The sequence below is a fragment of the Caretta caretta genome, chromosome 2, assembly GCF_965140235.1.
Source record: "Caretta caretta isolate rCarCar2 chromosome 2, rCarCar1.hap1, whole genome shotgun sequence".
Classification (NCBI taxonomy): domain Eukaryota; kingdom Metazoa; phylum Chordata; order Testudines; family Cheloniidae; genus Caretta; species Caretta caretta.
Window position 1 is genome coordinate 75,132,807 of NC_134207.1, and position 27,038 is coordinate 75,159,844.

General features: G+C 41.8%; 1 protein-coding gene across 19 annotated transcripts in view; it reads right to left on the reverse strand.

The window, feature by feature from the left end:
- The window catches only part of DTNA (dystrobrevin alpha), a 298,132-nt gene that overhangs the window by 14,993 nt on the left and 256,101 nt on the right, over positions 1-27,038 (reverse strand). For 13 of the 19 annotated variants that reach the window (XM_048840578.2, XM_048840596.2, XM_048840588.2 and 10 more), the window contains 6 exons: positions 25,769-25,882; positions 22,298-22,394; positions 12,930-13,089; positions 10,218-10,307; positions 9,437-9,605; positions 8,312-8,444 (listed from right to left, as the gene is read on the reverse strand). In XM_048840578.2, coding sequence (XP_048696535.1) covers positions 8,312-8,444; positions 9,437-9,605; positions 10,218-10,307; positions 12,930-13,089; positions 22,298-22,394; positions 25,769-25,882 — 763 coding nt within the window. Of the gene's footprint in view, positions 1-4,575; positions 4,625-8,311; positions 8,445-9,436; positions 9,606-10,217; positions 10,308-12,929; positions 13,090-22,297; positions 22,395-25,768; positions 25,883-27,038 lie in introns of all 19 variants that reach the window. The other 6 variants (XM_048840599.2, XM_048840597.2, XM_048840598.2 and 3 more) reach the window with 2 other exon arrangements.

The following is a 27,038-nucleotide window of genomic DNA, read 5'->3' on the forward strand; positions in this document are numbered from 1 at the left end:
AGCCCTCTATTATCAAATTTCTGTTCCCCAGGTAGGCACTTTTAGACTGTGATCAAGTTACCCTTTAACCGTCTCTTTGATAACCTTAATAGATTGACTCCTTGAGTTTATCACTGTCACTATACCTATTAAGTTTGTGGACCTAAAGCTACTTGGCTTGTGGAGCTTACAAGCTCTATTGAGTTCCAGTGGAGTAAGGTGTCCTAAATATACTGTTAACCAAAACATCATTACAATGCATCTGAAAAAAATGTATACAAAACAATCTAGTGTGCACATGTGACGTTTCTGACTTTAAACATTCATAAAATAAAACTACTGAACTTTCTTCCCTCTTATCCTGCTTTAAAGTCTCTCAGAAATCTAAAAGCAAGACATGTTTTTGTCATTTCTAGCTTCACTCCTTTTCTGAGTTGAGTGTAATATTCCTGGGTGGAACATATGGGCAAATTGTTCCTTTCACATTCATAATGTAGGGCCTGATTTAAGGCCACTGAAGTCAAAGGAAAATACTCCCACTGACATCAACGGGTGTTGGATTTGACTCTCAACTATAGCAGAGAACTAAAATGCAAATAAAAATAATTTAAAGTGAGACTTAATAAAGAATCCTCTTCTCAGTGTACTCTCCTACACGCTAGTACCTTAAGCATGGCTTTAAAGAGCTTTTCACACCTTACAATTGTTTTAAAAACAATAAGCATTAATTGAAAAATGACCTGGATGTGACTCAATAAATGTTGCCATGGCATCACCAACAAAGACATTGCTTTAAAAAGTACAATAAGTTGAAGTTAATGTGGGACCACACTCACACCACAAGTCAGCCCCCCCTTTAATATGTCACACCTGCATTCAGTAGTGACCTGCTTCTGTTCCCATTGACGCCATTGGCAAAAGTCCACTGGCAGCTATGGGAACCAGATTAGGCCAATACTCTATTTTAAGTAAAATAACTTAATTTTTTTATGCTCAGACAATTTCAAGTTCTATTTTTAGTTTCATCCAGTGAAAGCTGAAAACACTTTTCACCTTGTGCTTAGACAATGTTAGTCTGTTGCTCCATTAATTTTATATATATATATATTATTGCCACTTATTTTAATATGAAAAACTTAAATTGAAAACATGATTACATTATATTTTATATGTTACAAGAACCCACTTGCTCTCTTGAGAATGCATTTGTTATATTTATACCAGATGTTTTCAGGATCACTTCCAGAGACTTTCCCATAGCATTATTCCAAAATGCAAATAGGATATAATAATTTTAAATAATAATGATAAAGTGTATAGCTTTATAAATCAGGAAACAAATGGAGTTCTGTGACAGTCTGTCAATCATATAATTGTACTAATGTCTATAATGCACTGGTCTGACTTGCCCTCTCATTCTTCTTAATAAACTTCATTTTATAAGAGCAGTTCCAGGGGATTATTGTTTTGGGATAGAAAAATCACTTGGCCTTTCACCTAACACCTGTGCAATACAATGCTGATAGTATTTCTATACAGAATTTGTTGGCTAATACGATCTCTAAAAATAACTGCTTTTTATATTCAACAGCAGGGGTTCCCAAGAAATAGAAATGCAGATCTGACAGCCCCCTGCTATAGTTATGCAGTTGGCAGGACTCAAGATAGTGCTTTAACCACTGCAGCCTGTATAAATTGCTTGGCGTTTCTCTTTCCAAAGTGATGAAATATTAATAACAAATAAAGTACAAAGGATACATTGTTTTTCCCAGAAGTAAATGGGCTTGAGTGCAATGGATTCTATCTATTACTTGAGGGGGCTATTTTAGATTGTATCACACGATCCTGTGCAGATGTGGCATCGACGAAACAAGAATTTGCTGCTTTAGGATAAAAGTACAGGGTGAAATCCTGACTCCAGTGAAGTCAGTGATAGTTTTGCAATTGCCTTCAATGAGGCAAGTTTTCCCTCATAGGATGAAATTTTCTAAATGCTCAGTGTTGGCCTAACTGCTCCCACTGAGGTCAACAGGTGTTTTACCGTAGACTGCAGTAGAAGCAGCATTAAGTCAACACAGAGCGCTTTCAAAAATCCCACCCATAATGTGCTGTGCTAACTTCAAATGTTTCAGAAAAGATCCAAGAGATGAGATGTTAACTGAACCTTCCTAGCCCACCAACCAGGGCAGGGATGCAAATTTTCAGATAATCTGTACTTTTGTGTAACTTGGCTTTTCTTACAACAGTAACTTAGCCTTGGTGTTTCTAGCTGGAAGCAGAAAGTGTAGAGGTTCGCTAAAGTTATAATATTAAAAGAAGTTACCTGAACTTTTTTAAACAAACAAAAATCAATAATTAAGAACTTTATAGACATTCATTATTGCAGCGTGGTCTGTTTTCATATTCTAGTAACTTGACAGGTAACTAACAATTCCAGTATGTTGACAGAAGAAAATGTGTTTCTGTAGCAGCTCACTTTCCAGGCACATACCAAGGCTGCTGAGGAGGTGAGTATAACCTGATGGGGGTATGTAATAGGAAAATGTGTTGTGGTGTGTACTTATTCAGTGTTGTGATATTTTGTGGGATTGCTAGTATTTGAGAGAGGGGCTTTTAAATACGTACATAGCCAGCAGCTTTTAATCCCCATCCCCCAAAGTGCTTTACAAACAAAGGCCCAAATTCTAGCATCAGTTACAGGCATATCACTCCTAATAAACTCACTGAGAATTGCACACAAGTAGCTGAGGGCCAAATTTTGCCATCAGACTGATATAAACAAGAAGTACTTTGCCAATGACTAAAACGCAGCCTCCTCTCGGATGAAACACAGCAGCCAATTAACAGTGAACATCAACACTACTTGGAACAGAAAGAGAAGATGCCATACACATCTGAAACTCTAGAGGGAATTTAAACAGTGGAAATCTATTTCATCATGTTAGAATTTGTATAGGAAGCCTCGTTTCATAACTTAAACTCCTGTGAGAGGTTGCATGGGTCAGCTCACTGGTTTTACTTCTCATCTGCAAATGGCTCCACCAGCAAGGCAAAGTGCTCCTTAATGCCATACTGGGGCACTGGCTAAGCTCAAAAGTGACAAACTGTACTTCATTGGAGATGATGAGTACTTAGTGATAGCTGTGGGTGATGGCATTTGATACATGAGTACTAACTATCCATCTTAAGCACTTATATGGCACCATAGGTGCCAACTCCGTGGGTACTCCAGGCTGGCACACCCATGGAAAAAAAAAGTGGGTGCCCAGCGCCCACCGGCGGGCCCCTCCACCTCTCCCCCAACAGCGCCTCCCGCCCACCGAAGATCAGGTGTTCAGTGGTGTGCAGGAGGCACTGGGGGGAAGGGGAAGAGGAGAAGCAGGGGCAGGAAGAGGCAGAGCAAGGGCGGGGCTGGGCAATGCGTCAGGGGGACATCCCCAGATGCTGGGGAGTGGAAAAGATTTGGGGGGGGGGCAGGAGCAAAAGTGGCAGGATCAGACCTTTCTGGCTGCTGGGACACTGCTCGGCAGTGTGGCGGGCCGGCGGCTGACTGGGAGAGCCTGGCTGGGGAGGCAGCTTCTGCTCTCCGCCCGGGCTCAGGTGCTGGGGACCAGGGCGAGCGAGCCAGAGCCCCCACAACCCCTGGGACGTTTCTGGCATGTTCAGCCACAGTCCCCGGTAGCTGAGCCTGGGCAGGGAGTGGAAGCTGCCTCCCCAACCAGGCTCTCTCAAGCAGCTCCTGGGCTGCAAAGCAGCCATCAGGAGGGGCCGCTGTTAGAAGCGGCTCCCTCCCTCTCCCCACCCGGGGTCCCTCACACCAGGGAGACTGCCAGAACATGCTGGGGAGCCAGGTGCAGTGGGAGGACAGAGCGTCCCCCCTGCAGATAACATGAGTCGGGGAGAGCATGGTGGTGCTAGGCTGAGCATGGGGGGATTGGCATGGGGAGGGGAATATGTGACCGGTCATGTGACCTCCCCTTTAGATAGCACCCCCTCAGTATGGGGAGGTACCAGTTGTCTATGGTGGGGCGTGCTCGAGGGAGGGGGCAGAACAGGGTGGGAAGAGGAGGGGCCGGGATGGGGCCTTGAGGGAAGGGTTGGGGTTGGGTGGGGCACCCCCAGGGAAATCAGAAAGTCGGCGCCTGTGTATGGTACCCATTCCTGAAGTACCTGAGTGCCTCACAATTTGTAATGTATTTATCTACACAACATCCCTGTGAGTTACGGAAGTAGACAGGGGGAACTGAAGCGTAGAGCAGGGAACTGAACCCATGTCTACTGAATTCCAAGTTAGTGTCCTGATCACTGGATCATTCTCTCTCTCTCATGGTCAATTAATGCATTGTCACTGATAGCTAAGAAGACCATTTGCCCTCCTGCGTAACAGAGTAAGGTAATAAAAGAGTGTGTGAGGATGATCCTCAGGACTTTGACGGCTTATTAGGCATGGTTTAGAGATAATTCATGCTTGGATGTCTGGAAATAAGCAAGGGAGGAAACAGCATCATCACACGTGCACATAAAGCAGAAGGCACAGTGTATCTGAATTACAAGTTACCAGTTGGAAACTTTCTCCTATATTAAGGTAATACTTACTTGAGAGGAGAGTGATAGAAGGATATTGCATTCAACCTTGCAAACTGACCTGTAGATAACAAAGGACATAAAACAAGAAGATGACAAGTTAAGCCAGTGAGCAGCCAGGCCAGTGTATTATTTGGAATAAAGCCATGCACAAGAGAGGAAATAAGAGAACAATAATGGGGTCAGGAAATAAGACTAAGGAAAACTGGCTCATACAATACATTCATTAAGAAGCTATAAGAAGACCATATCTGCTAGCTGACGTGGGAGGGTAAGCGTTGTTAGCGTTTAGGTTTGTGCATTAAATGTATTCCTCCTGATAACACTTGTTATTTGCTACATGCTTAAGAGGAAGCGGAAAAAGATGATGCTTTTGAGGCTTCTTGTCTCAGACTCTCTCATGTACCATGCGTATTGCTGCTGCCACATTGCCAGCCAAGAGAGTGCTTTTCTGCTATCTGGTTTCATTTAAACTCTAGTGTCTCAGAGTTTCATTTGCAAAAGCTTGCTTGAAGGTCACACAGACCAGAAACACTGGGTATTGTGCCATCATCTCCTATGCAATAAGAAGTCTGCATGTCCATCTAAAAGTACTGCTTTTACATATAGTGAGACAGAGAAATACATCTAATATCATTCTTGAACCAACAAAGGATACTGTAAGCCTAGTAGCAGTAATTTTCTTACCAGATTTTTTCAGTGGACAGTTGTATTATGAGAGCAACTACAGCCATCATTTGTTTTAGACTATTTAGTCGAATGGGAAACTTATGTGAACATCAGTAAGAAATATCACATTACATTCTAGAGGCTGGATTCAAACTACACAGTTCTTCCCACCACCATTCCCTGGAACACTTGAAAACTAAATTTACTGGCTTTTTCTTCTTTTTAAAAAAAATAAAGATAACGCTAGCTCTGTATTCTTTGACTTTAAAGCTATCCTGGGATATCAGTGGGAAAAGGTCTTGAATAATGAAATACTATGCCTTAAACCCAAATCAGAGAAGAGCACCAAGGCCACGTCAGATGTTCTAGTGACTCAAATGCACATAACCTTGCTAACTCTTATTCATCCTAGCAGCTATTCCTCAAGTAGTCCCAATGGCACCATTCACGTTAGTAAGGGCTACTAACACGATTGAAGGTTTGCATACTAGGAGCCATAGTCATCAATTGAAAATGTTTTCTAGAAAACAAAATGTTTGCTGTTATCAAATAATTTCTGAGTAGTACTCTACTGCTTAGAGGCAAAGTGTTATGTTTCCTCAGGAAACGTGAATAGACTGAACTCTTCTTCTGGGATGAACATTTCATATTACCCAATTTAATCATTTTTTTAAAAAAGGTAGTTCTTTTCTGTATTTAATTTCTATTTTTTTTCCTCAAGTGGAAACAAGCCACGTGTAATATTCACCCTTTGTGAAATCCTGCCCCAGTGAAGTTTTCCATTGACTTCAATGGGGACAGGATTTAACGTGCTGTCTTTCTGGGGCTATTTTGGGATTACAGCAGAAAAGCCCTACTTTGGAGGAAGCAACAATACTGAAAGGTATCTGCCAAAATATCTCTCTCCCACCTCACAAATAATAGTTGTAATTCTGCAGCCCTCCCACCCCAGACACTTAATTTTATGCATTTGCGTAATCCCACTGTAATTAGTGCGACTATTCATGTAAATTTAAAAACGTGTATTTGTTAATGGAGCTGTGCTGCAGGGTACTAATATTGGCCCTGATCCTGCACTGAACTCTATAGTCAGATCATTACACTGTTCCCTTTATTGAAAAAATGGAGTATCAGTAGAAGTAGAGAAATTGATGACATAATGCTTGGCTGATGTCACTGTTAAGGTGTTCCTGCTACGTAATAAATCACTGCTTTCCATGTTCTAACTCAGCAGTAGTAGTTCCACTTACTCAGCAGAAACCTAAGGACTGCCCCCTTTTCTCATTTGTTATCTTGGGTAAAAACACTGGCACAACTTTGAGGTGTTGCCCATTGTTGCCATATTGAGATGTTGCATAGCAAGGATGATGACGAAATGTCATTGCGTCCTCAAAGACAGTCACAATGAAATGACTTTCTGTGAGCTACCGTAGTCTTGTACAGCAGATTTATGTAAAAACTATGATAGTCACCTGAAATTCAAAACCAATGGCAACCTTGATGTGAGCCAACAGACATTTTAAACTCTGGCTCACTCTGATTTTTACACCTGGATGATCAGAGGAGGAGTAACTTAAAACAGGCACTGATCTCTTGCACCATGCAAACGTGCACATCATTTACTAGAGAGGCAAGATACTTTGAGAGTCCAAACGTGCAGGGCCAGTTGGCTTGAAACCCCTTAGGGCTGTTGAAGCTATAGGTGCACTTTGCTAGTCACCAGGTGACTAATTCACAAGCCAAGTCCCCCAGGCTGAGTCCTTACTGTCCTATTCCACCAGATGCAGCAGTCAGACCTTTGAGATATCATGTGTCATAACCATACAGCTAAGTGTAGGCTAGAATTCCTCCTTACCTATAAGGGGTTAAGAAGCTCAAATAACCTGGTTGGCACCTGACCTAAAGGACCAATGGGAAAAGAAGATACTTTCAAATCTGGGGGGGTGGGGAGGCTTTGTTGGTGCTCTTTGCTTTTGTGTTCTCTGGAGAAGCAGAGAAGCATCAGGTCAGAAAACTCCTTCTCCTAAAATCATCCTAACATGAGTCTCAATATTGCGAAAAGAGTAAGTAAATAAGGCAATGCGCGTTAGATTATCTTTTGTTTTTAGCTTATGAATTTTCCCTGTGCTTAGGGGGAGGTTTATCCCTGTTTTTTGTAACTTCAGTTTTGCCTAGAGGGGAGTCCTCTGTGTTTTGAATCTGATTACCCTGTAAAGTTATCTTCCATCCTGATTTTACAGAGGTGCTTCTTTTACTTTTTTTCTTTATTATAAAGTTCTGTTTTTTAAGAATCTGGTTTACTATTTGGTTGGTAGATTAGTCTCAAGCCTCCCCAGGAAAGGGGGAGAAGGGGCTTGGGGTGATATTTTAGGGAAACAGGAACTCCCAGTGGTCCTTTTCCCGAATCTTTGTCTAACTCACTTGGTGGTGGCAGCAGTACCCACCGAAGGACAAGGAAGGATTTGTGCCTTGGGGAAGTTTTTAACCTAAGCTGGTAGAAATAAAAGCTTAGGCGGTCTTTCATGCGGGTCTCCACATCTGTACCCTAGAGTTCAGAGTCGGGAGGGAACAGTGACATCCCATGACTCACTCCAGACCCTTTCCCCCATCCCAGATTATGACAAAACCATCCTGTTTTAAAAAGGACTGGTTCAGCGGGCTCCAGTCCCCTCACAAGGAGAGAACATCATAGATGCTTTATGTTATTAAACAAAAAACTGAACTCAACATGCAATACCGTCTCTACAGTTCAAAGCATTCTTGTGTGGGTGGCTTGGTAGAAATTGATTGGCAGTGGCAATTATGAAGGATTAGCTAATGACCTTGTGAAGGTTAATATCAGCCTTAAGCAAGTCAATTGATGAGCTCTTTTTGAGCACTTTGTGTGTGCGTGCGCGTTTGTGTGTGTGTGTAAGAGAGATCTATCAATCAATCTATCTAGGGGAGGCATGAGAGGGGAGAGTTTTGAGAATAATATATTTTTAAAATCTGGAAGCACCAGCCACTGACAAGAAATTGCAGATGGTGGGCTACTGCAGCACAATAAGCCCAGGGACTATTTGGTGGGTTCCTTTCTTACCTGGTAGGCTTCATCCTGCAGCTTTTGTTTCAGATATTCCTCCATCTTGAGCTCATTTTCCAGCTGGCGGACAGAGTCATTTTCATAGTTCTCATCATCTGCTCTAACATAGGGGTCTCCATCTTCTGTAACCCTAAAGACAATTATTAATAAATAGCCTCCTAAGACAAATTACATTCAATGTTAAAAGAACTTCCCTATTTGAATGAAAACTAAGAGGAAAGCAGGATCTAATGAAACAATATGTTTTCAACTCCATGAACATTTTCTTGAAGTTATTTTTATTTTTGCAGCCCTTCCTCAAGTCCCATCTTTGCAGTGATTTAGCACCCATGAAAGAGATTAAGGGACATGCCCTACTAAATGTGCATTCACAGTCCAATCATGCTCCCATTGACGTCAATGAAAAAAATTCTCAAAAGCTTCCCTGAGAGCAAGATTTGGCTCTAAGGATCTGAGCCGAAGCCTACTGGAGTCAATGGAAAGACTCCCATTGACTTTAGTCGATTTTGGATCTGACCCTAAATTACAGTTCATTGAAAAGTTTCTGAAGAAACATGCCATTTCATTGACAGCAAAACATTTCATGAAGTCATACTGATTTTAATGAAGGTATAGATGGGATGGTCAGAGTGGGTGAGACAGAGAAAGAGACCCTTTCGATCTGAAAATGGAAGTTTCAATACAACTCTAATTCGTGAAAACCTTTGAAAGGCTTTGTTTTCATTCCACAGTGCAACAAAAACAAATTTTGAAATCTTGAAAGTTGTCGTAAAACAGAATTGTCATCTTTCAGCCTGCTCTATGTTAAATCATTAAAATTTGCCAGCCGTACTCTAGCAAAACCTCACAAATAAAAAGCCTCAGCTGCTGAATTTCCTAATGGAAATCCAGTAAGGTTGCTTCTTATTATGGGCTCACAAAAGTCTCAGACTGGAATCGAGAGTATTAACTGATCACTTCTTGCCCTGACTCCTTTAGCTTTGAGAGCTCATTATTATTACATAGGCAAAGAGCCACCCCCCCAGTTAGATTTAGTTATATTACTGGGGGGAAATCTGTACATGCACATTCGTATCACAGTTTCAATACAAAATGAATTAAAAAAATAGAGAAGGTACCCACATGTCACTGCGAATGGTGCCAGTGGCAGATGCACTGTGAATATATCCTGGCTTCCGGGCATGGATTTGTGCAAGGAAAGCCTTTTCAGAAGTCGGTGATGGAACAAGATCATCAAAATGAGTCCGACCAAACTCAGAATCCACATTACTCTCCGTCTCGCTGCCCATCTCTGTGAGCCACAAAAGGTGGTTATGGCTACATTTAATTTTCACATGTGCTAGTAGGCTTGGTTCATTTCTCTAAATATTCTTCTGTTTCTCCAAGTTAGAGTTCCAATCTCTCTCAATCGTGAATACACCAGTATGTTTCAGGCAACATGGATGCTGTGGCCATATGTTCTCTATCTATTTGCAGAGCCATCTCTTGTTTCTGTGGCGGTACAGCATAATAGATCCTCTGCAGACATTTGCATATGTTGCTAAAAAAGGAGACCACAGTATATGCCATTTGGCACAGCTAGAAATCTAGACTCAGGAGAACTCGGATATTGCACATCAGGATACAGGTGCATTGTTGTGCTACTGACATCTTTTTAAAAATAATTACCTGTGATAGTATTTACAGATGCACCAAAATGTTATATTCTGAAAAAAAAATTCTAAGCTTTAATTGCATCTGGATGTCTGTAGCTTTCAAAACGACCACTTTTAGGTTTTCTTTCCATAAAATACAAAAATATCCAGAACACCATTTAGGTGTTTTTTTTCTCAGCTCCCTTTTATTTATTTTTAAATATATGGTAAATGACTGTACCGTGATCATGCTCTTAAGCCTCACGCACCTGAGTTTAGCTCTTTCACCAGAGAAGACATGGTATTGGTAATTGAATCTGCTGCCACTAGTAAGTCATTTCTTAAATTTCGCCTTGTGCCTGAGGCAGGAAAAAGAAAAAAAAAACACAAAGCTAAGATTTTTCTCAAGGGACAAATTATGGCTTTGTGTATGAAGTACTTTTAACCTTACATCAAATTGCCAACATCATAATTTCAAGGAGTCAAGTCCTTCCAAAGGGGCACTTGCAAAACTTATATGCAGAACAGCTTCGTTTTCTAACACCGCACTCAGCAGCAGCTCAACATCATGCTTCATTTATTCACAGTGTCCGAAACTTGGAAGTTATTAATTACAATCAAACTCACTTTTGTGGGGTGACACTAGGAGACCGAGGCTAAGAGATGAAATGTCTGGGGGAAGTGGACTGAAGTTATTTCTCCCTAAGTTTCCATGGCTCTGTTTAATGACTCTTATTGTATAAATATGGTCAATGTTGAAAAAACATGGTTGATTTCATTAGGCCTTATATGGATTTTCCTTTCCCACCCCTTTGTGGTATCTTTTGGAGCTCAGGAATCTTGTATTTTCCATAATCGACTCCCATTTAAAAAAAAACCAAACGAACCCAACCAGCAGGGTCAGTGGAATGGGATGGGGTGGGGGGGCAGTTGGGAGCCAGCATGGAAATATTGGTAGGGATTCTGCCCCCCCAACTCCTGCACACCTGAGGATGGAGGTGAGAGGGGGACTCAGAGGGGCTACAGCAGCTGCTGAGCAGGTAGGAACCACAAGGACCCCAGTTTCCTTCCTGGAGCTGGCTGCTCCCCAGCCGAGACAGAGTAGCTCCCTTTGCTCTCCCTCCTACTCCCCATTCACAGCAAACTTCTGCCTACCCTGAAAGCCACTACCCCCTTCATCAACAGCCCTGTGCTGCTGTGACCCTCTTTCCAATACAGGAGGGTCTAGACGTTGTTTCCTGCAGAACTCCTCAGTACTGCTTTAAGCATCAATCAGGGAAGGTTACTGGAGAGCAAAGTACAATACTTTTAGGGTTGTGATGGCTGGTACAGCGTGCTCCCAGCCTATGCTATCACAGAGTCCCAAACTCATATCCTAGTGTAGTTGAACCAACTACATATAAATAGACTCAACCCTTAAAATCCTCGCTAACTTCACAGGGGATGATGCATAGAAACTGGCAGGATTTGGCATCTGGAATGTCTTTTAAACTGACGGCCCTTAGTAAGTCAAAGCCTGCCCTCTCCCTCCGTCCCTCCCCCGCACCCCACACTTTGAGAAGAGTTGTAATGCCGTCTCAGCTTCACATCTATACAGACTTTTACATCTATTCTCTAAGAAGAGAAAATATAGGAGAGCTAGTGCTCTACTCCATGGAGTGCCTTCACTATGGGCAAATTAAGAGAACTCTGACAGTATAGCTGTTTGCTTAAAAAAGAATTCCCACATACCAGCACATTACACAAGGACTGCTCTTAAAAGCGGCCCAGATTTGCCTTATACAACTGGAATAAGATAAATACTGAGGGTAAACCCTTTATATACCAAAGGTAGTTGTTTTTAAGTGTGATCACTGTACATATGAGAATATACTCTTACATTGCCGTTTCACTTTAGCAGAACACATTGCTGTGACGAAAAGCAGTGGCCTGAAGCAGCCCATGCATTATTTATGGCTATTTTATTGTAGCTACTAAATTCTCTCACTTTGTCCAAGTTCTGAGAGAAACCACTCTTGAAGAGAGTGGTCTATGTCTGTACACCTCTCAGTTTTTTTAGGTTTAAAGAAGAAAATGTCACACTGTGTGTTCATTTCTCACAGAATACACATTGAACAACCTGGTGCCATGGGACAAGGATCAATCCTCTAGCCGGATAGAGTTTAACATGAGAATTAACTAGTTCTTTAAAGGGAAAACCTTGATTGCACTTAGGGCTCAATCTTGTCATCCAATTCATGAATACAATTCCCACTGAAATTAATGGAAGTTAAAAGGGTGGGCAGAATTGAGCCCAGGAGGGCAAATTATGTTCTCAGTTACAGCAGGGTATATCTAGGGGGAGTCCACTGACATTCCAATTTGCAATGGTGTAATTGAGAGCAAAATTTGGCCCTTTGTGTTCAAGGAAAAGAAAAACGGAAATTGCAGGGATGCAAGCATTTGGGAAAGAGAGTAATTCCATGGGTGGAGGTCACAAAGTATTCACTTTCTTTTATATTTAGCATATTATTTAATCTGTGATATTAGAACTTCAACGCAAACAATCAGTGAGCAAAGGATAAATCTTCCATCCTTTTGCGATTTGACGAACAACACGGAAGGGGAACGAAAAGCGCACAGCAGCCGATGGCAGTGCTCTGCTAAACATTAGACACATTGGAAAAGTCCATCAGTTCTTAGGAGAAGCAGCACAATACTTCCTCCCTCTCACATCACCCTCCCATCCCCCCATAGCCCAGTTTGTTGAACCAACTTACAATGGTCAATGACAAGTCTTTATTTTATGGCAAACAGGTTGAATTGCAATGGATAAAGCACTGGAATAGGACTCAGGAGATCTGGGTTCTATTCCTGGCTTGGTCACTGGACAGCTGGGTGACCTTGTGCAAAGTCACTTCTCCTCCCAGTGCCTCAGTTCCCCACCAGACACTTGCATATGCTCTCGGTGTAACTAATAACAACTTAACAATGCAACTTACTTTGTGCAAAAGCTTCTTGCACGTCTCCTCCCACGCCCGTCAGAGAGTCCTGAGGTGTATGGGTTGGGGTGGAGCAGGCAGACGCAGACCTGATCGGCATAGGAATAGGTCGGCTGATAGTGTGACTGGGTGAAGATCGAGGGGAGCCTGCTCCTTGAGTCTGGAAAATAAGAACAAGTGGTTAAATAGGTCTTTCCAAGAGAAAACACTCAGCTGTAGTCATCTTCATTCCATTCCTTAGCTTGGCTGAGTGAAACCTCAGCTGGTATCATGCAGTTATGTAGAAAAATAGGGTAATATTAAATCAGTTGATGGAAACCTATTACACCCAACTTCTTGTTAGGAAACAGCTACAGCAACCTATGGTAAAGATGTAGTATGTAGGAAAGATAGATTAGAAGGTCATCCTGAAACATGGCAGGCTAGGTTGGATATAAAAATGTAAAGATATTTCTTTCAGAGTAACAGCCGTGTTAGTCTGTATTCGCAAAAAGAAAAGGAGTACTTGTGGCACCTTAGAGACTAACCAATTTATTTGAGCATAAGCTTTCGTAGCTCACGAAAGCTTATGCTCAAATAAATTGGTTAGTCTCAAAGATATTTCTTGTCTTTAAATCTAAGGTCTGGGACTTTTTTCCCGTGAAAGAATTAAGAGTGTTGGCAATATTCAGACATTCTTAGGAAGACAACTCTTGCAGTCTGTAGGAAGTGGAAGGATGCTGGCATTAAGACAACTTTCAGTCTAGGTAAGGAGTTGAAGCTACTCTTGGAGGTGTAATATTTCCATGTTAGCTGATCAAGTTCGTGCCCTTACACCTCAACCACTATTACTAGAAGGAATCCATGCAATAAAGTTTTGGAATGTAAATTAAACCTATTAGTGAAATAAAAGCTTACCCTCCCAACGAATAGTACAGATTTGTGCTTTTCTTCTTGGTTTGTGAGCTATTTAGCCACCACTAAATCATTCACTTTCAAATTGTTCACGCCACAGGATATACTCAGCCTCTCCCAAAGTACTGTTCAGATAGGCAATTTAAATTCCTGTTATGGGCCCAGTAGCTGGAAGTTAAAATGTTTTAACACCAGTCATATAAAATGTCATGCTGTTAGCACCTGAGAGTTAGTATCATTTAACTGAAATTCAAGCATACGTTGAAGAACAATAATTTTTAAAAGTGCAGCTGGGTGAGTGATACCAGGGGACACAGTGAATTAATGCACTTTTTCTTTATGGCCTGACAGTTCCTGGGAATATATGTCAACGTAAGAAAAACAACCAAACAAACCATACCCTATTTAGCATGATTAGGAATTGGGGTTCAGCAGAGGCCTATGACTAAGATAACATGAGTGTCACTAAACAGGAACCAGTGCTCATGCGTGTTAGTTTACAGTGAAAAATTACATTATCTCCAGTGAGGTTCCCCCCGCCAATTTATTTGGACCTGCAGTATCAATTAAAAAAAAATCAGTTGGATTCCTTAGCCCCTTCAGTGTCACATGCCTTCAATGTTCTGGTGACTGTTTCCTCAGAGATGAAGATCAGATATTGACAACTGCATGCCAAAAAATGCGGCTACAATCCTTTATAAAATTGGTCAACTTTTCTTTTTTTAGATTTGTAAGCCAACTTCTGTTTTCTAGATTTTGGCCCTAACCATGCCTCCCTTGCCCCTACTGAAATAGGTCTGATCAGAAGAGAAGCAGCATTGTTATTGCTGGTTAACCTCCAACAAATTGATCAGGATACATTTTTTTTTTAAGGGACACTGCCACTGCTGAAAAACAATGCTATGGAAGTTGACACTACAATGAGCTTAGCAGAAGTTACCTAAGAGGTTTGAAGCAGGACTTTGCAAGGGAAAGTTACCGTTATGTGAGACACTCATTTCTGACAAGAAATGGCAAGTATAATTTTAATATTTTCTTTCGGAGTTAAAACTTTTAGGAGCGTGGGGAAATTTGAACACATAGGGACCAATGCTCTCCCTGCTTTCTGGCCCCTTCTGTCTCATTCTTGTAGTGCAAAGGGAGGCAAAAGTAGCTGGTTCTGGCCAGCTGAGAATTCTGCCAGACCAGGGGAGTTTTCAGCTGGTGCTGACTTTGCATAACTAGTCCCCCGGGGACTGTTACGAGCTGGCCGAATTTAGAGTAACCTGGTTCTCTAAACTCCACTGGGGCCATGCCCAGAGCAGATCAGACAAAACACCAGAGAGCAGCAAACTGCCTCCCTGCTACTCCACTGAACAGATTTTGGCAGATTTTGTCCATAGTTCCATGTTGTACTTGTCCATTTTCTGTTTCCTTCCCACTGACTGGGAGGCTAAGGAAGAACAGAAAACCAACAAGAACTCTCAAGGATGTTGAAGAAAGTGCAGTTTATACAAATATTGTCCAATAAATCACACTTAAAGAACTATCAAATCATATGATGGGCATTTGGCTTGTCCATTAATTCCTTAAAATGATGGACATTTGGGCATTCCTTTTCTAGAATTTATCCTCACGGGGAATACAAGAAAGGAGAGGATACTTACCTTACAGTAGCTAGAGATCATCTAGGTGTTTTTGTCTCTATGGTTGTTGTACTGTAGCTCCACCATATGACATGAACGCACCCGTGCTCTCTTAACTGGACACTGCAAAGTAGTAGTTGTAGGCCTGTGCCTATGCAGAACGCCCCGTGCTCCAAATGAGGGGATATAGGGGATATATAGCAAGCCTACTGCCACTCAGTTCCTTCTCAGCCACGAAGCCAGAGACTCCACAGTAGAGGGGAAGGAGGGCGAGAGGTGGAGCACCCATAAGGACAAACACATCATGAATAACTCATGGTACTGTAAGGTAAGTAACCCTTCCTCCTCCTTTGAGCACATGTCCCTGTGGGTGCTCTACTGTAGGAGACTCCCAAGCAGTAATTCACAGACAAAGTGGGTGCTGGGGAGGTAAATCAAGACACTGTTTGCAGAACTGCATCACCAGAGGAAGCGTCATCTCTGGAAGCAGGTAAGATGGCATAATGCTTGGCAAAGGTATGAACAGAAGACCAAGTCACAGTCCTGAAGATTTATGCTATGGGAATGTCTTTTCGTAGAGTCATGGATGTGGATTGAGCTCTAGTGGAATGCGCCGTCACTGTGTATCCCAGCTCTTTCATAACAGGTCAAAATACAACCTGAAACCCACTTAGACACATGCTGCATAGAAACAGGTTGGCCCTTCATTCTGAAAAGGATACTCCCAGAGTACGGAGGATGTCACCTCCCCTGGAGCAAATTAGGTGACATTTGGAATTATTCGGGATGGAAAAAGAGATCTACTTGTGGTAGAGCCCAGGTCTGGCAGACGTTGTGAAAGACAGAGTCTTTGAGCTACCATTCATGGTCTTGCCAGAAGCATCTGCTCAGGGAGTCTGCAACTGTATTCTGAAGGCCTGGCAGGTTGACCACTGATATGTCTATTCAATGGGAAACGCACCAGTTCCAGAGTCTTAGTGACTCTGCACATAAGGGTGGTAGTGGTGCCTGTAGGCTCCTCTTGGCATCCTATAAAACTGGTCACCAAACTGACTCCAAGGATGCCAGTAACCCCTTTGGAAGGTATAGTGAAAGAGTCCCCACTAGTCAGAGTCCCTGGGAATGGCAGATTCTCTAGAATCCTCCTCAGTAGAGCGACTCTTGGGAGCTGGATGGTACGGTACTGGGATGGATTCTTGTACTGAGATCTCAGAGTCCGATAATTTGTTTCCTGAGCTAAGTACCTGAGGCATCATGACCAGCTAAGTGCCTCAGGCATAACAACCAGTGAGGGGGCAGGTTTTCAGTCTGCAGGTGCCTTGGGAGTATCACTGAGGGGGCTCTGACAGATCTCCGCTGCAATGGAGATTCAGGCTCATCTGCAATGATGAGATCTTCAGATGACAGAAACCTGGAAGGAGCTGGAGGGCCGTGATAGCCTATAGTTGAGGCTTGAGTCACTACCAGAGGTGAAATTGTGGATCAGTGAGATGGAGACCGCTGCACAACTGAAGCAAAGTCCTGTCTTACTTCAGAGCTTGGGAAAGAAGTCAATACCACGGGATGCACAGTGGCCCTATGTGTATCATAGTGCCATGGAGGATCAGGCAGTGCCGCTGTGGTAGGTTGTCTGGTAGAGTGCTTATGAGGCTTCTTATGTGGTACTGACACTTTGGTACCAGACTAAGTTGGAGCCCCTACAGTACTCTTTTAAGGGATGTGAGGTCTCCCGAGTGTGGGTCTTTATAGGGTGATCTACCCCTTTTCTTCATTTCTCTGATTGGGTAAGCGTGCTTTTTCCTTTTTGAGGTCTTCATGTCCATGGTCACAGATGAAGCTGGATGGGTGATTGAAGCAGCCTGTGATGTTGAGGGGGTAGTAGGAAGTGGATCCCATTGGAGCTAGGGAACATTCCATTAAGAGGAGTTTCAGTTTAGCCTCCCTCTCTCTTTTGGACCTGCCTTTAAATCCCCCTTGCACTTTGAGGGGATTTGGGAGTCAAACATCACAGGCAACTCAAATATCTGTCACTGTGGGGAAAAGACCTGTGGCAAGTCTGTCACAGCCTAAACACTGGGGTCTTAGGCATAACAAATTGTGCTCCAGCACAAACAAAGGTACAGAAGGAGAAGGTAAAAGACCCCCCCTCCGGCAGCTCAATAAATAAATAAAATAAAAGTAAAGTAAAGTAAATAACTAAGAAACAAAAATAATGAATAAAGAAAGGCGGGAAGCTGAAACAGCTAACAGCAAAGGCTCTGTCTTGAGCCACAGGTGGTCGAGAAAGCACTGAGTGGAGGCAGGCTTGTGCCTGCCTATATCCCCTTGTGTGGCGCACGGGGTGTTGTTCTGCTCAGGAGCACTACTTTGCGGTCTCTGATCAAGAGTGCATGGGTGCATGCACATCCTACAGTGGCACACTCATGAGGACATATACTCAAAGAAGAACTATACACTAGAGCTCAACATTTTAAAATACATACTCTAATTGCTACACTGATCTGGTATGCAAGGTAAATAATGCACCGTTAACTGTAACTTTCATTTTCTGGAACAAGACCTTTGCAAGGCATGAGAAACTTTAGGTTTTTGGGGTTTCCGTCTACTATGTAGATAAGATTTTTTTTCTTTTAACTATTTGGACAAAATCAACCCACAGAAAGTTGAAATATGTAAAGATCTAGAGACTCTATGGTTTAAAAGGTTGCAGCTATTTTTTATATTCTACTTTGCTAGATCAAATTCAGCCCAGATCCGTGGCAACTGAATGTTGTTACCACTGGACGTCTGTCTAGCGGCATATGTGAAATGCGGTTAGTGGTCTTAGTCTAGTTTGCAGGAGACAGATGGTAAATGTCTGAAAAACTATGCTTACAATTGACGCTAAGTGACTGACTTGCTCGTAGTCTCAGCGTAAAGGCCAAGGATTGAACTTCTTTTAATCCCTAGTTAGACCCACAAGATCAGGATTGAGGCATGTTGACAGGGGAGTTTGTGGAAAGCTGCCACTATCACTGAGGTGACAGAAGGCTTCAGCCTTCATTTGTTAACTGATTGCAGCTGTCAGCATCCAAGTGCCTTTTATGAGACCTTCATGTACCCGATTTAGCTCATCATACTTAGATCAAAGTGGTAAGTATTTTAATTATCCCTTTTTAGACTAGAAAATGGTTTATGTTACCTAGTGTCACACATAACTCAGTAGAATACATTTGAAGTGAAGACTGTTTTTATTGAAACTGTAGTCCACTGCTCCCTCTGCTGGAGCTGAAACTAGCTCACATAGCACGGAAGTCTGCCCAGGAAAATTATACTGTTACATTATAACATGACAACTAGGAAAACAATACATATGTGATCACTTCATTACCCTTCTGGGAGGAAGCATCATTGTGGTAATACAGAAAGGGAAAGTACATAAGCACTAGAAACTTATCAAGACCATTAATTCCAACTGAGTTACTCCATGGATGAATTTAGCCCTACATCTGTAAATAGCCTATGAAAGAGATCAATGGGGAACATTTTATGGAAATGATGAGAACTAGTGTAAATAATTAATTAGCATAATCTCCTGCCATTCTGAAAGTTCATTTAGTATTAAAAGGATCTGAATATTACGCTGTAGAAGGCGAAAACATATTGTAATGTCCTCAACATAGATTTTTAATAAACACAATAAAAAGACTATTTTTGTACGATGCTTTTTTTAAAAGAAAAAAACCCTGTTCACTTTTAGGGCATCTAATTTTCACCGAAAAGCCATTAACGTTATTAGGCAAAATTAAAAAGCAACAAACCTACTCAGAGGGGTCTTCTGATAGGTCTTCCCCTCTGGATTACAATCAGAACGGTCTTGCTGCAACAGATTCATTCTTCATCCCAAAATGTAGCAAAACTGTTAGTCTAACAAGGCTGAGCACCAGCAACAAACTGGTGCATGGCTAACCCTCCTACCGTACCCAGTGTGCATCAAACTGTTAATTGTACTGAGCACTGACCTCTTTTGTTGAAATTGAGGGGTTCAACGTTATTGTGTTACAATGAAATATTCCTCATTATACTCCTCTTTTAAATAGGATTGCTGTCTGGGCAGATCAGGTATATATATATATATTTAACTTAATAACCTCGACAGTGTCCATTTTAATTCTAGAAAAGGCTACAAAACAATTTAATCTTCCAAAAGTCAATACTATTAATATAGACTCTCACGCTGCTTTGAAAGTGAAGTGATTGTTCTGAAGGGGCACCTGGCTGCTGAAGCCAGTTCCATCTTTTGAAGAAATAAAAACCAAGATCTGGACTGCTTGTGGACAGGAAAAGTCCCCTGGCACTTTCTGAATGAGTACGGATTCCAAATACATTATCCTGGGTTAATTTCAACTCAGGTAATTATATTCTGCTTACTGAACTTACCGTGGTAGTTTCACATGGCTATGAATGGTGGTGGTGTTCTTCACTCCCTGTTCTAAGTTGTGGTGTACTATGGTTGTATGCAGTTAAACAATTGTTGCTTTTCACCCCTAAAGTGGCCTCATCTAGGCTATGTCTACACTACAAGCTAGGGGTGTGATTCCCAGCTAGCATGGGCAGCGGTGGCATAGGCTAGCTGTCCGGAGTATGTACTCATGGGGCTCAGGAAGGTTTGTACTTGGGGTGGTTGGCTCATGCTGCCATTACCACTGCCCCATTACCACAGCTACGCTGCTATTTGTAGGGTGCTAGCTCAAATGAGAGCTAGTGGATGTATGTCTGTGTGAGCTGGGAATCACACCTCTAGCTCATAGCGGAGATGTAGCTTTACAGGAGTGAGAAAAAGATTCTATCAAGCCATTGCTTACTTCCCAGGGGGGACTGTAAGGTTTAATTTGTAAAGTGCTTTGAAAGGCTCGATAAAACATGCTAAAGAAGTGCAACACATCATCATTATCCTCAGTCCAAGGCATGAGCACACATTTCAAGCAGTTGGAATAATATAAACCATGGAACTGTAGCCCCATTGAAGAGTTAGTGAGACCTACAATAAGGTAAATAACTTACTCCCTCTTTCAGTTCTTCTTCCTAAAGAAAAATTGGATCATTAGAGTTAGATTAGCCAGGATTTAAGTGAAGAAGAGAAAAATAAATGCAAACTTGGGAACAAGGTTAGAAGTCCTGGATTAACTAACACAGGCCCCTGACCACTGGGGGAACAGCTCACCACAAAGAGCCCATAGGCAGGAAGGGGGCATAGTCGTGTGTCATGGGGGGAGGGCCCCTCTGCATGCTGTGGTGAGAGCCAATGGGCCAGAGCGGGGAGCTGGGTCAGCTCCATGGGACAGGAACCACTGTAGGATGAGTGAGGGATGGGCTCACTCTCCAACAGACCTGGAGCCCTCAGCCCCCAGGGGCATGACCTGACCTCCCTCCCCACAGGGCTTCTCATCCCTCAGGGACAGAACCCCCTCCCCCCTCGGTCAAGGAAGGTTGGGGAGCCATCAATTACCATAGGGCACATGGTCCCAAAATTAGGGACTTCCTAGATTGTCTGCAATGAAGCACATTGGGGTCATAGTCTAATTCGAATGGCTAGTCATCCTCCCTATTCTAATTATAGTACAAATCCTTTGTATCTGAAAAATGCACTGAGACTGACCACCCCTGTAACTCAAGACAGAGCATGACTCTTGTGTCAAAACTCAGTTCTAGACAATCATATTACTGATACTTCAGTGCAAAGGGCATCCGTACTGGAGGCTGTACACTCCACACCAGTTCCTCTCCTCCTCCCTGCCCATTCCCTTCCACAGAAGTTTATGTTTTTCTTGAAGAAGAAAATATATGTCTGAAGGGAAAACTCCACCACTTCGAGGCGGTCTATTTGCACTGCTGGGAGGGCCCATTTTCAGTTGCATGCTAGCTCTGATGGGCCATGCAGGATTTAAAGTGCCAGAAGGATAATGCACGGCTGAGGCCTCTTTTGCAACTTGGGAAGGTAAAAAAGCATTTTTCAGCTTTCCTTTCTAGCCTTAGAAATACATTTGTATATTGCTGTCTGCATTTTTGAAATGGGATCCTTCAGGAAAGTACTTTCTTTCTTTTAGTGTATTTTACAAGGGATTTTTTTCTTTTGTAGTGAAAAGGACCAAGTACTGTCAAGAAGATCCCTCCAGAGTCCTATAGTCAGAGGGGTTGCGTTGTCAAATGGCATTGTCTGATAGAATGACTAATGAAAGGAACTAGAAAAACTAGCTCTGTACCATCAGCCAGGATAGGAGGCTATACACCGTACAGTGTTGGCATAGCTATTTACCATTGGGGATGAATTATTTTGTTGCCTTTTGTACATCCACCTTTTCTATATTGAATACGTTTTCAGTGGAGCAAACTATAAATAAACCAGAAACTGAACATGTCATGAAAACCTTTGTTTTAATTATCTTTGTATGGCTGCTCAAGAACCTGATCGACCAGCATTGCTGGATCTCTTCTCACTAACTAGCAAGGTAGTATTGCACCACAGTGGGCTTTGTTTGCAAATCCAAGTGAATTTCAATTATTTTTGAGTAATACTTAGTCTACTACACTGCTTTCCAGTGTTGTCCAATTCGTTTAGTGGTAGGATGACAACACAGACATGGTGCTAATACAGGAACAGTATCAGTTGGGCACATTATTGATCCCGAAAACCTATGTATTAGAGTGGCGAAAGCGAAGAGAGAAAATTGATGGGAAACAAAGCTTTTGTGGGACGAAATATTCAAATTTTGTAGTATTTTATTAATATGATGAATCTCTCTTTCCTATGCGACACTCCTTGACTGGCCCCCTGTCCATTTCCTTTGACTTTCACGTGGAGCACCTTACCTTCAGTAGTTTCATGAGGCCTTCTAACTGTACCATCAATTCTCTCCGACTTTCCTGGAGAGCAGACATCCTCTGTTCGAGCTCATCTTTCCGCTGTCTGAAAAATAAATTGGGATCAGAGCTAATACTTCATAGAGTTAGCTTTACAATTTCTGAATTGCATAATTTTTTCAGTTCAACTGTGGAGAGTATATTAGGCTATTGGAAAGTGAACACATTCTCTGAATTCAATATAATGCCCAGAAATCAGGGGAGATGAAGGAACTTCCTAGTTTCTCAAAGTTAAGAATATATTCAGTATGCTGGTTGGGGTAAAATAAGTACTGACACTCTCCCCCCAAAACACCAAATGAGGAAGAATTTTTCAGATTCACAGAAGTTAGTTTACATTTGGAAGAATGTTTGGAGTTGACTTAAGGACATGAGAGTCTGGCAGGATTATTGACACTGGACAAGTAGAGATGGGAAAGCCCAAGAGAATTCAGAAATTCAGCCAGAACAGCAGAGAGCACTGTGGCTTTTCAGAGGCTGGAGTCCAAGCTACTATATGTTTTCAATTTTAACTCTTTTGAAAATAGCTTTTGATGCTGCAAGCTGAATTCTATGCTCATTTATGACTGTGTGAATCCTGAGTAACTCCATGCATGTTGGGGAGGTTACTCTAGCTTTAAGCCCACTAACTTGGAGCAGATTTTGATTCTGTACAAGTACAACCTATGGTAATCTAAGCAGGAGAATGTGGTAAAATTCTGCCTTCAGCTATACAAGTCCAAGTCCCACTGACAGCTGTTACACCCATACAACAGAGGGTTGAATCAGGCCTATGGAATATACATAATCAGATTTTGGGGAGGCCTGTGTCATATTTAACCTGTAGCTGCTGCCCCCTGCAAGTTACAATATCATTGACAATACTATTTTAAAGAGTCATATTTTAGATTAGGTGATATTTTATACACTCTACTATATATGTAAGTCCCATACTGAGGCATCTGAATAAATGATACAGTGCCAACTCTAATTGGGCATGTGTTGTGGGTGTAGGGAAAAGAACTTCCATTCTTAGTGAACTGATCTATATTTTCTGCTATCTGTCCTATTTTGTAGATTGTAAGGGCTACATTTCCATAATTCATCGCTTCAGGAACACCCGCATTGCAGTTAACTGTGTTTGCATGCATATTTTATGGGCACACCTCAGGATATAGGTCTACACTAAACTTTTTTTTACTTAGAGTTACTTGATTGTCAGTTATCTTGAGTTACATTTTGCGTAGGCTATTGCAAATACTCCCCACATGGTAGTGCCAGTTACTAAGCTGGGGAGTGTCCATGCTAGCATTTACAAAAGTGTGAAGTACCTCGAGTAACTGGCAATCAATTAACTCAGGAAAAAAGAAGTCTAGTGCAGACGTAACCTTAGTTTTGAAACTTTATCCTCACAATTTAATAATGGACAGAACTAAATGATCAAGGGTGAAATTCTGCTCTCATTTATACCAGAGGAAATTGGAAATTCCTCAAAACCAGAACAGAATCTGACGCTAAATATTCTGGAGAATGGTTTCCTTGAAAAATTGAGGGTCATGTAAAATTCAGGTGTGGGTAAACAGACAGGTGGCCAGAGATATGTCTGAAGTGTGGAGATCAAATGCAAAAAAGTATAAACATAAGGCAGAAAATCACTACAAGGGATGTTAGATGCGTTCTACAGATCTGCAAAACTCCAACATTTCTTGGAGTTATAAGACCCAAATTGTCATAAACCATAATTGCTCCAAGTTCTGAAGTCAATGGGCTACATTCTTAGCTGGAGTAAATTACTGTGGCTCCACTGAGTACCTTGCTGTTCTGCTGATTTATACTAGCTAAAGGTCTCACCCAATATCTTGTTCAATGTACAGGAATTTGGGATTTTGCCAAAATTGCACAAACAGTTAAAGGAAAACTTTTTTCCTCTTAACTGATGAGCATTAATCTGAATGCATGCAAAGCAGTACTGACGCATAGATTTAAAGTTATCTGATTACTCTGACACTATATATTAAAACAGGAAAGATCTCAGTTGACAGAACCCAGTAGTGGTGCCTTAAGGCCATCCAGTGTCAGGAAATTTAAAGTAGGCTATGATGTTTTTAATCTGTGCTGCAAAATTCAATAGAATTAATCTGCTAGCTCTACATCAATCACTGGATTTAAACAAAAATAAAAATGAACTTGATTTGTCAACTGAATAGTAAATTAACATTCAGTAATATTTACTAATAATGTAAACATGTTTACAATAGATTTTAGGCATGATGCACAGAAGGAGCTACATGAATAGTATATTCTGTGATGTGTATTTTGATGACATTCAATTCCTATTTCTGAAGCTTGTGCTGAATGTCACTTGCCCAGCTGCAGAAGGTAATTCTATATGCTACTACACTAGGTATCTAGAGTAATTACATAGGCAAATCAATCATAAGAAGAAAGCATTTCTGTTTCCAACTAGTTTATCTTAGGATCATATGGCAAATGTAATTATTAGCAAAACAAAGATTTATTTTCAGGTAAAAGAGGCTAAACATTTAAAACCATACAGCATCTGTAAACAAAGATTTTTCTGCACAGTTTCATCCTAAGATTTCCTTCAGCTATCAGGTGGCTGACTAATGGTACCAGTAACAGGTTATTGCATGAAGGAAAGTTGCAAGGAAGTCCTCTCTTACCTTGTGCGCTCTAAAATCTCCTCGATTGAAAAGTTAATATGAAAGTTTTAACTCGAGAGGAAGCATTTACACACACTCTAGTCTCTGTATACAGGAACTAGTTTTAAATTATTCTGATCTGATGCTCAGTCTGGCTCTCACACTATGCTCTTCAGGATTAGTATATTCACTTTGGAGGGTGTTTATACTGAAGCTGGCCACTGTGACAATCTGGTCAACTGTCCTTCTAGCTGAAACAGCCAAGACTTTCTCGGTTGTTGAAGCAAAAATGACCAATGGAACCTTGCAAAAGGGCCATTTCATTCCTAGCTCTCACACTATAGGATGGTCCATGGCTCTAAGGGAGCCTCGGATCTGGCCCAAAAGGTGTTGGCAGTTTTTTGGTAGAAGTATTTGTTCTGAAATAGCATCATTTCCCCACCACATGATTATGATAAGGTGTTATTTATACATATTGGGGCAAGACATGGTTCCTGTTCCAAAGAGCTTACAACCTAAGTACCTGATCTGGCATCACTTACACACATGCTTAATTTTATGCACATGAGTAGTAAACGGGACTACTCACATGTGAAATTTTAAGCATATACTTCATTGTGTTCACACCCAAGGCCAAAATTGAATCTAAATTAAACAGAAACAAAATTACACTGTTCATTTTTTTTAAATGAACAATAATGGGATAGGACTATTTTATGTATTTACCCTTATCTAGACAAATCTGTTTCCAGGAATTCTTCATGGCATATTCACTTACCTCAGGAGTCGGAGCTCTGCAAGGAGAGTGGGGTTCTGTTGTGCCTTCTCTGGTGTGGGCTGAGATGCCTGCTCATGTTCAAGCCGCAGCCTCTGGATCTCCTGTAAGATTTCTCTTGGGGGAGGATAGTAAGTAAAAGACTAAAGGTCAGTGCATTTCCATAGAACCAGCCTAGAACCTCACTATTAGAAGATGACGACGAACTATCTATAGCTCTGAACCAATAAGGATACCATGACTAGGCTCCAAACATCAGAATATCTCAGCTTTAGTGACATAGTCATCACTGGAACAGGTTTGCTGATGTTTGCTATAGTCCTAGAAAGAGAGCATTTCTGCAAGACCCTCATAAAACAGACCATAAAACTAGAGCCTGAATTTCAGATGCTCTGTGGAAAGCAGGGACATAGATCCTTTTTGGCTCAACTAACGAATTCCTCACCATCCTTCTCTCATGTGAATATTCTATGCCCCACATGAAATCAACAGAAACTAGAATAATATCTATCCTGTCTTCTACATCAATCAGGCACACACCATTTGCACTTTTCAAAATGCTTTTAATTTAGCTATGGATCTGAGAGACACCAGCTCTTCAGGGGAAAGTACATTTAATAGGATTTACTGTAGCTGAATCGATGCATAGGAGTGCTAACAGAGCTGCAGAGCTTTGCTGAAGAGGGGTGAAGCTTATTGATGTTAGCGACAGACTCTTTCTTCATTACACTTTCGTGGGCATCAGACACTCAGAAAGCAGACTTGAGCTATGAAAGACAAATTAATTCTAGAGCTGGTGGAATTGTACTACAGCGAAAGAAGGTCTTTCGCAGAAGTCTGTGATAGAAAGGCATCTGTTTTTGGCCAGTCCTTATCTACCCAACAGTAAAAGCAGAGAACACAGAACAAAGCTCTGTATGACAACGTAAGTTACGGTTCAGTGACTCTGGGTCTGACAAGGGCCAGATCCTCAGCTGGTGTAAATCAATGCAGCTCCACTAAAATCAATGAAACTAGGCTGACTTACTCCAATTGGGCATCTGGCCCCTAGTTCCAAACGTAAGAATGGCCATACTGGGTCAGACCAAAGGTCAGTCTAACCCAGTATCCTGTCTTCCAACAGTGGCCAGTGCCAGGTGCCCCAGAGGGAACAACCAGAACAGGTAATCATCAAGTGATCCATCCCGTCGCTCATTCCCAGCTTCTGGCAAACAGAGGCTATGGACACCATTCCTGCCCATCCTGGCTAATAGCCATTGATGGACCTATCCTC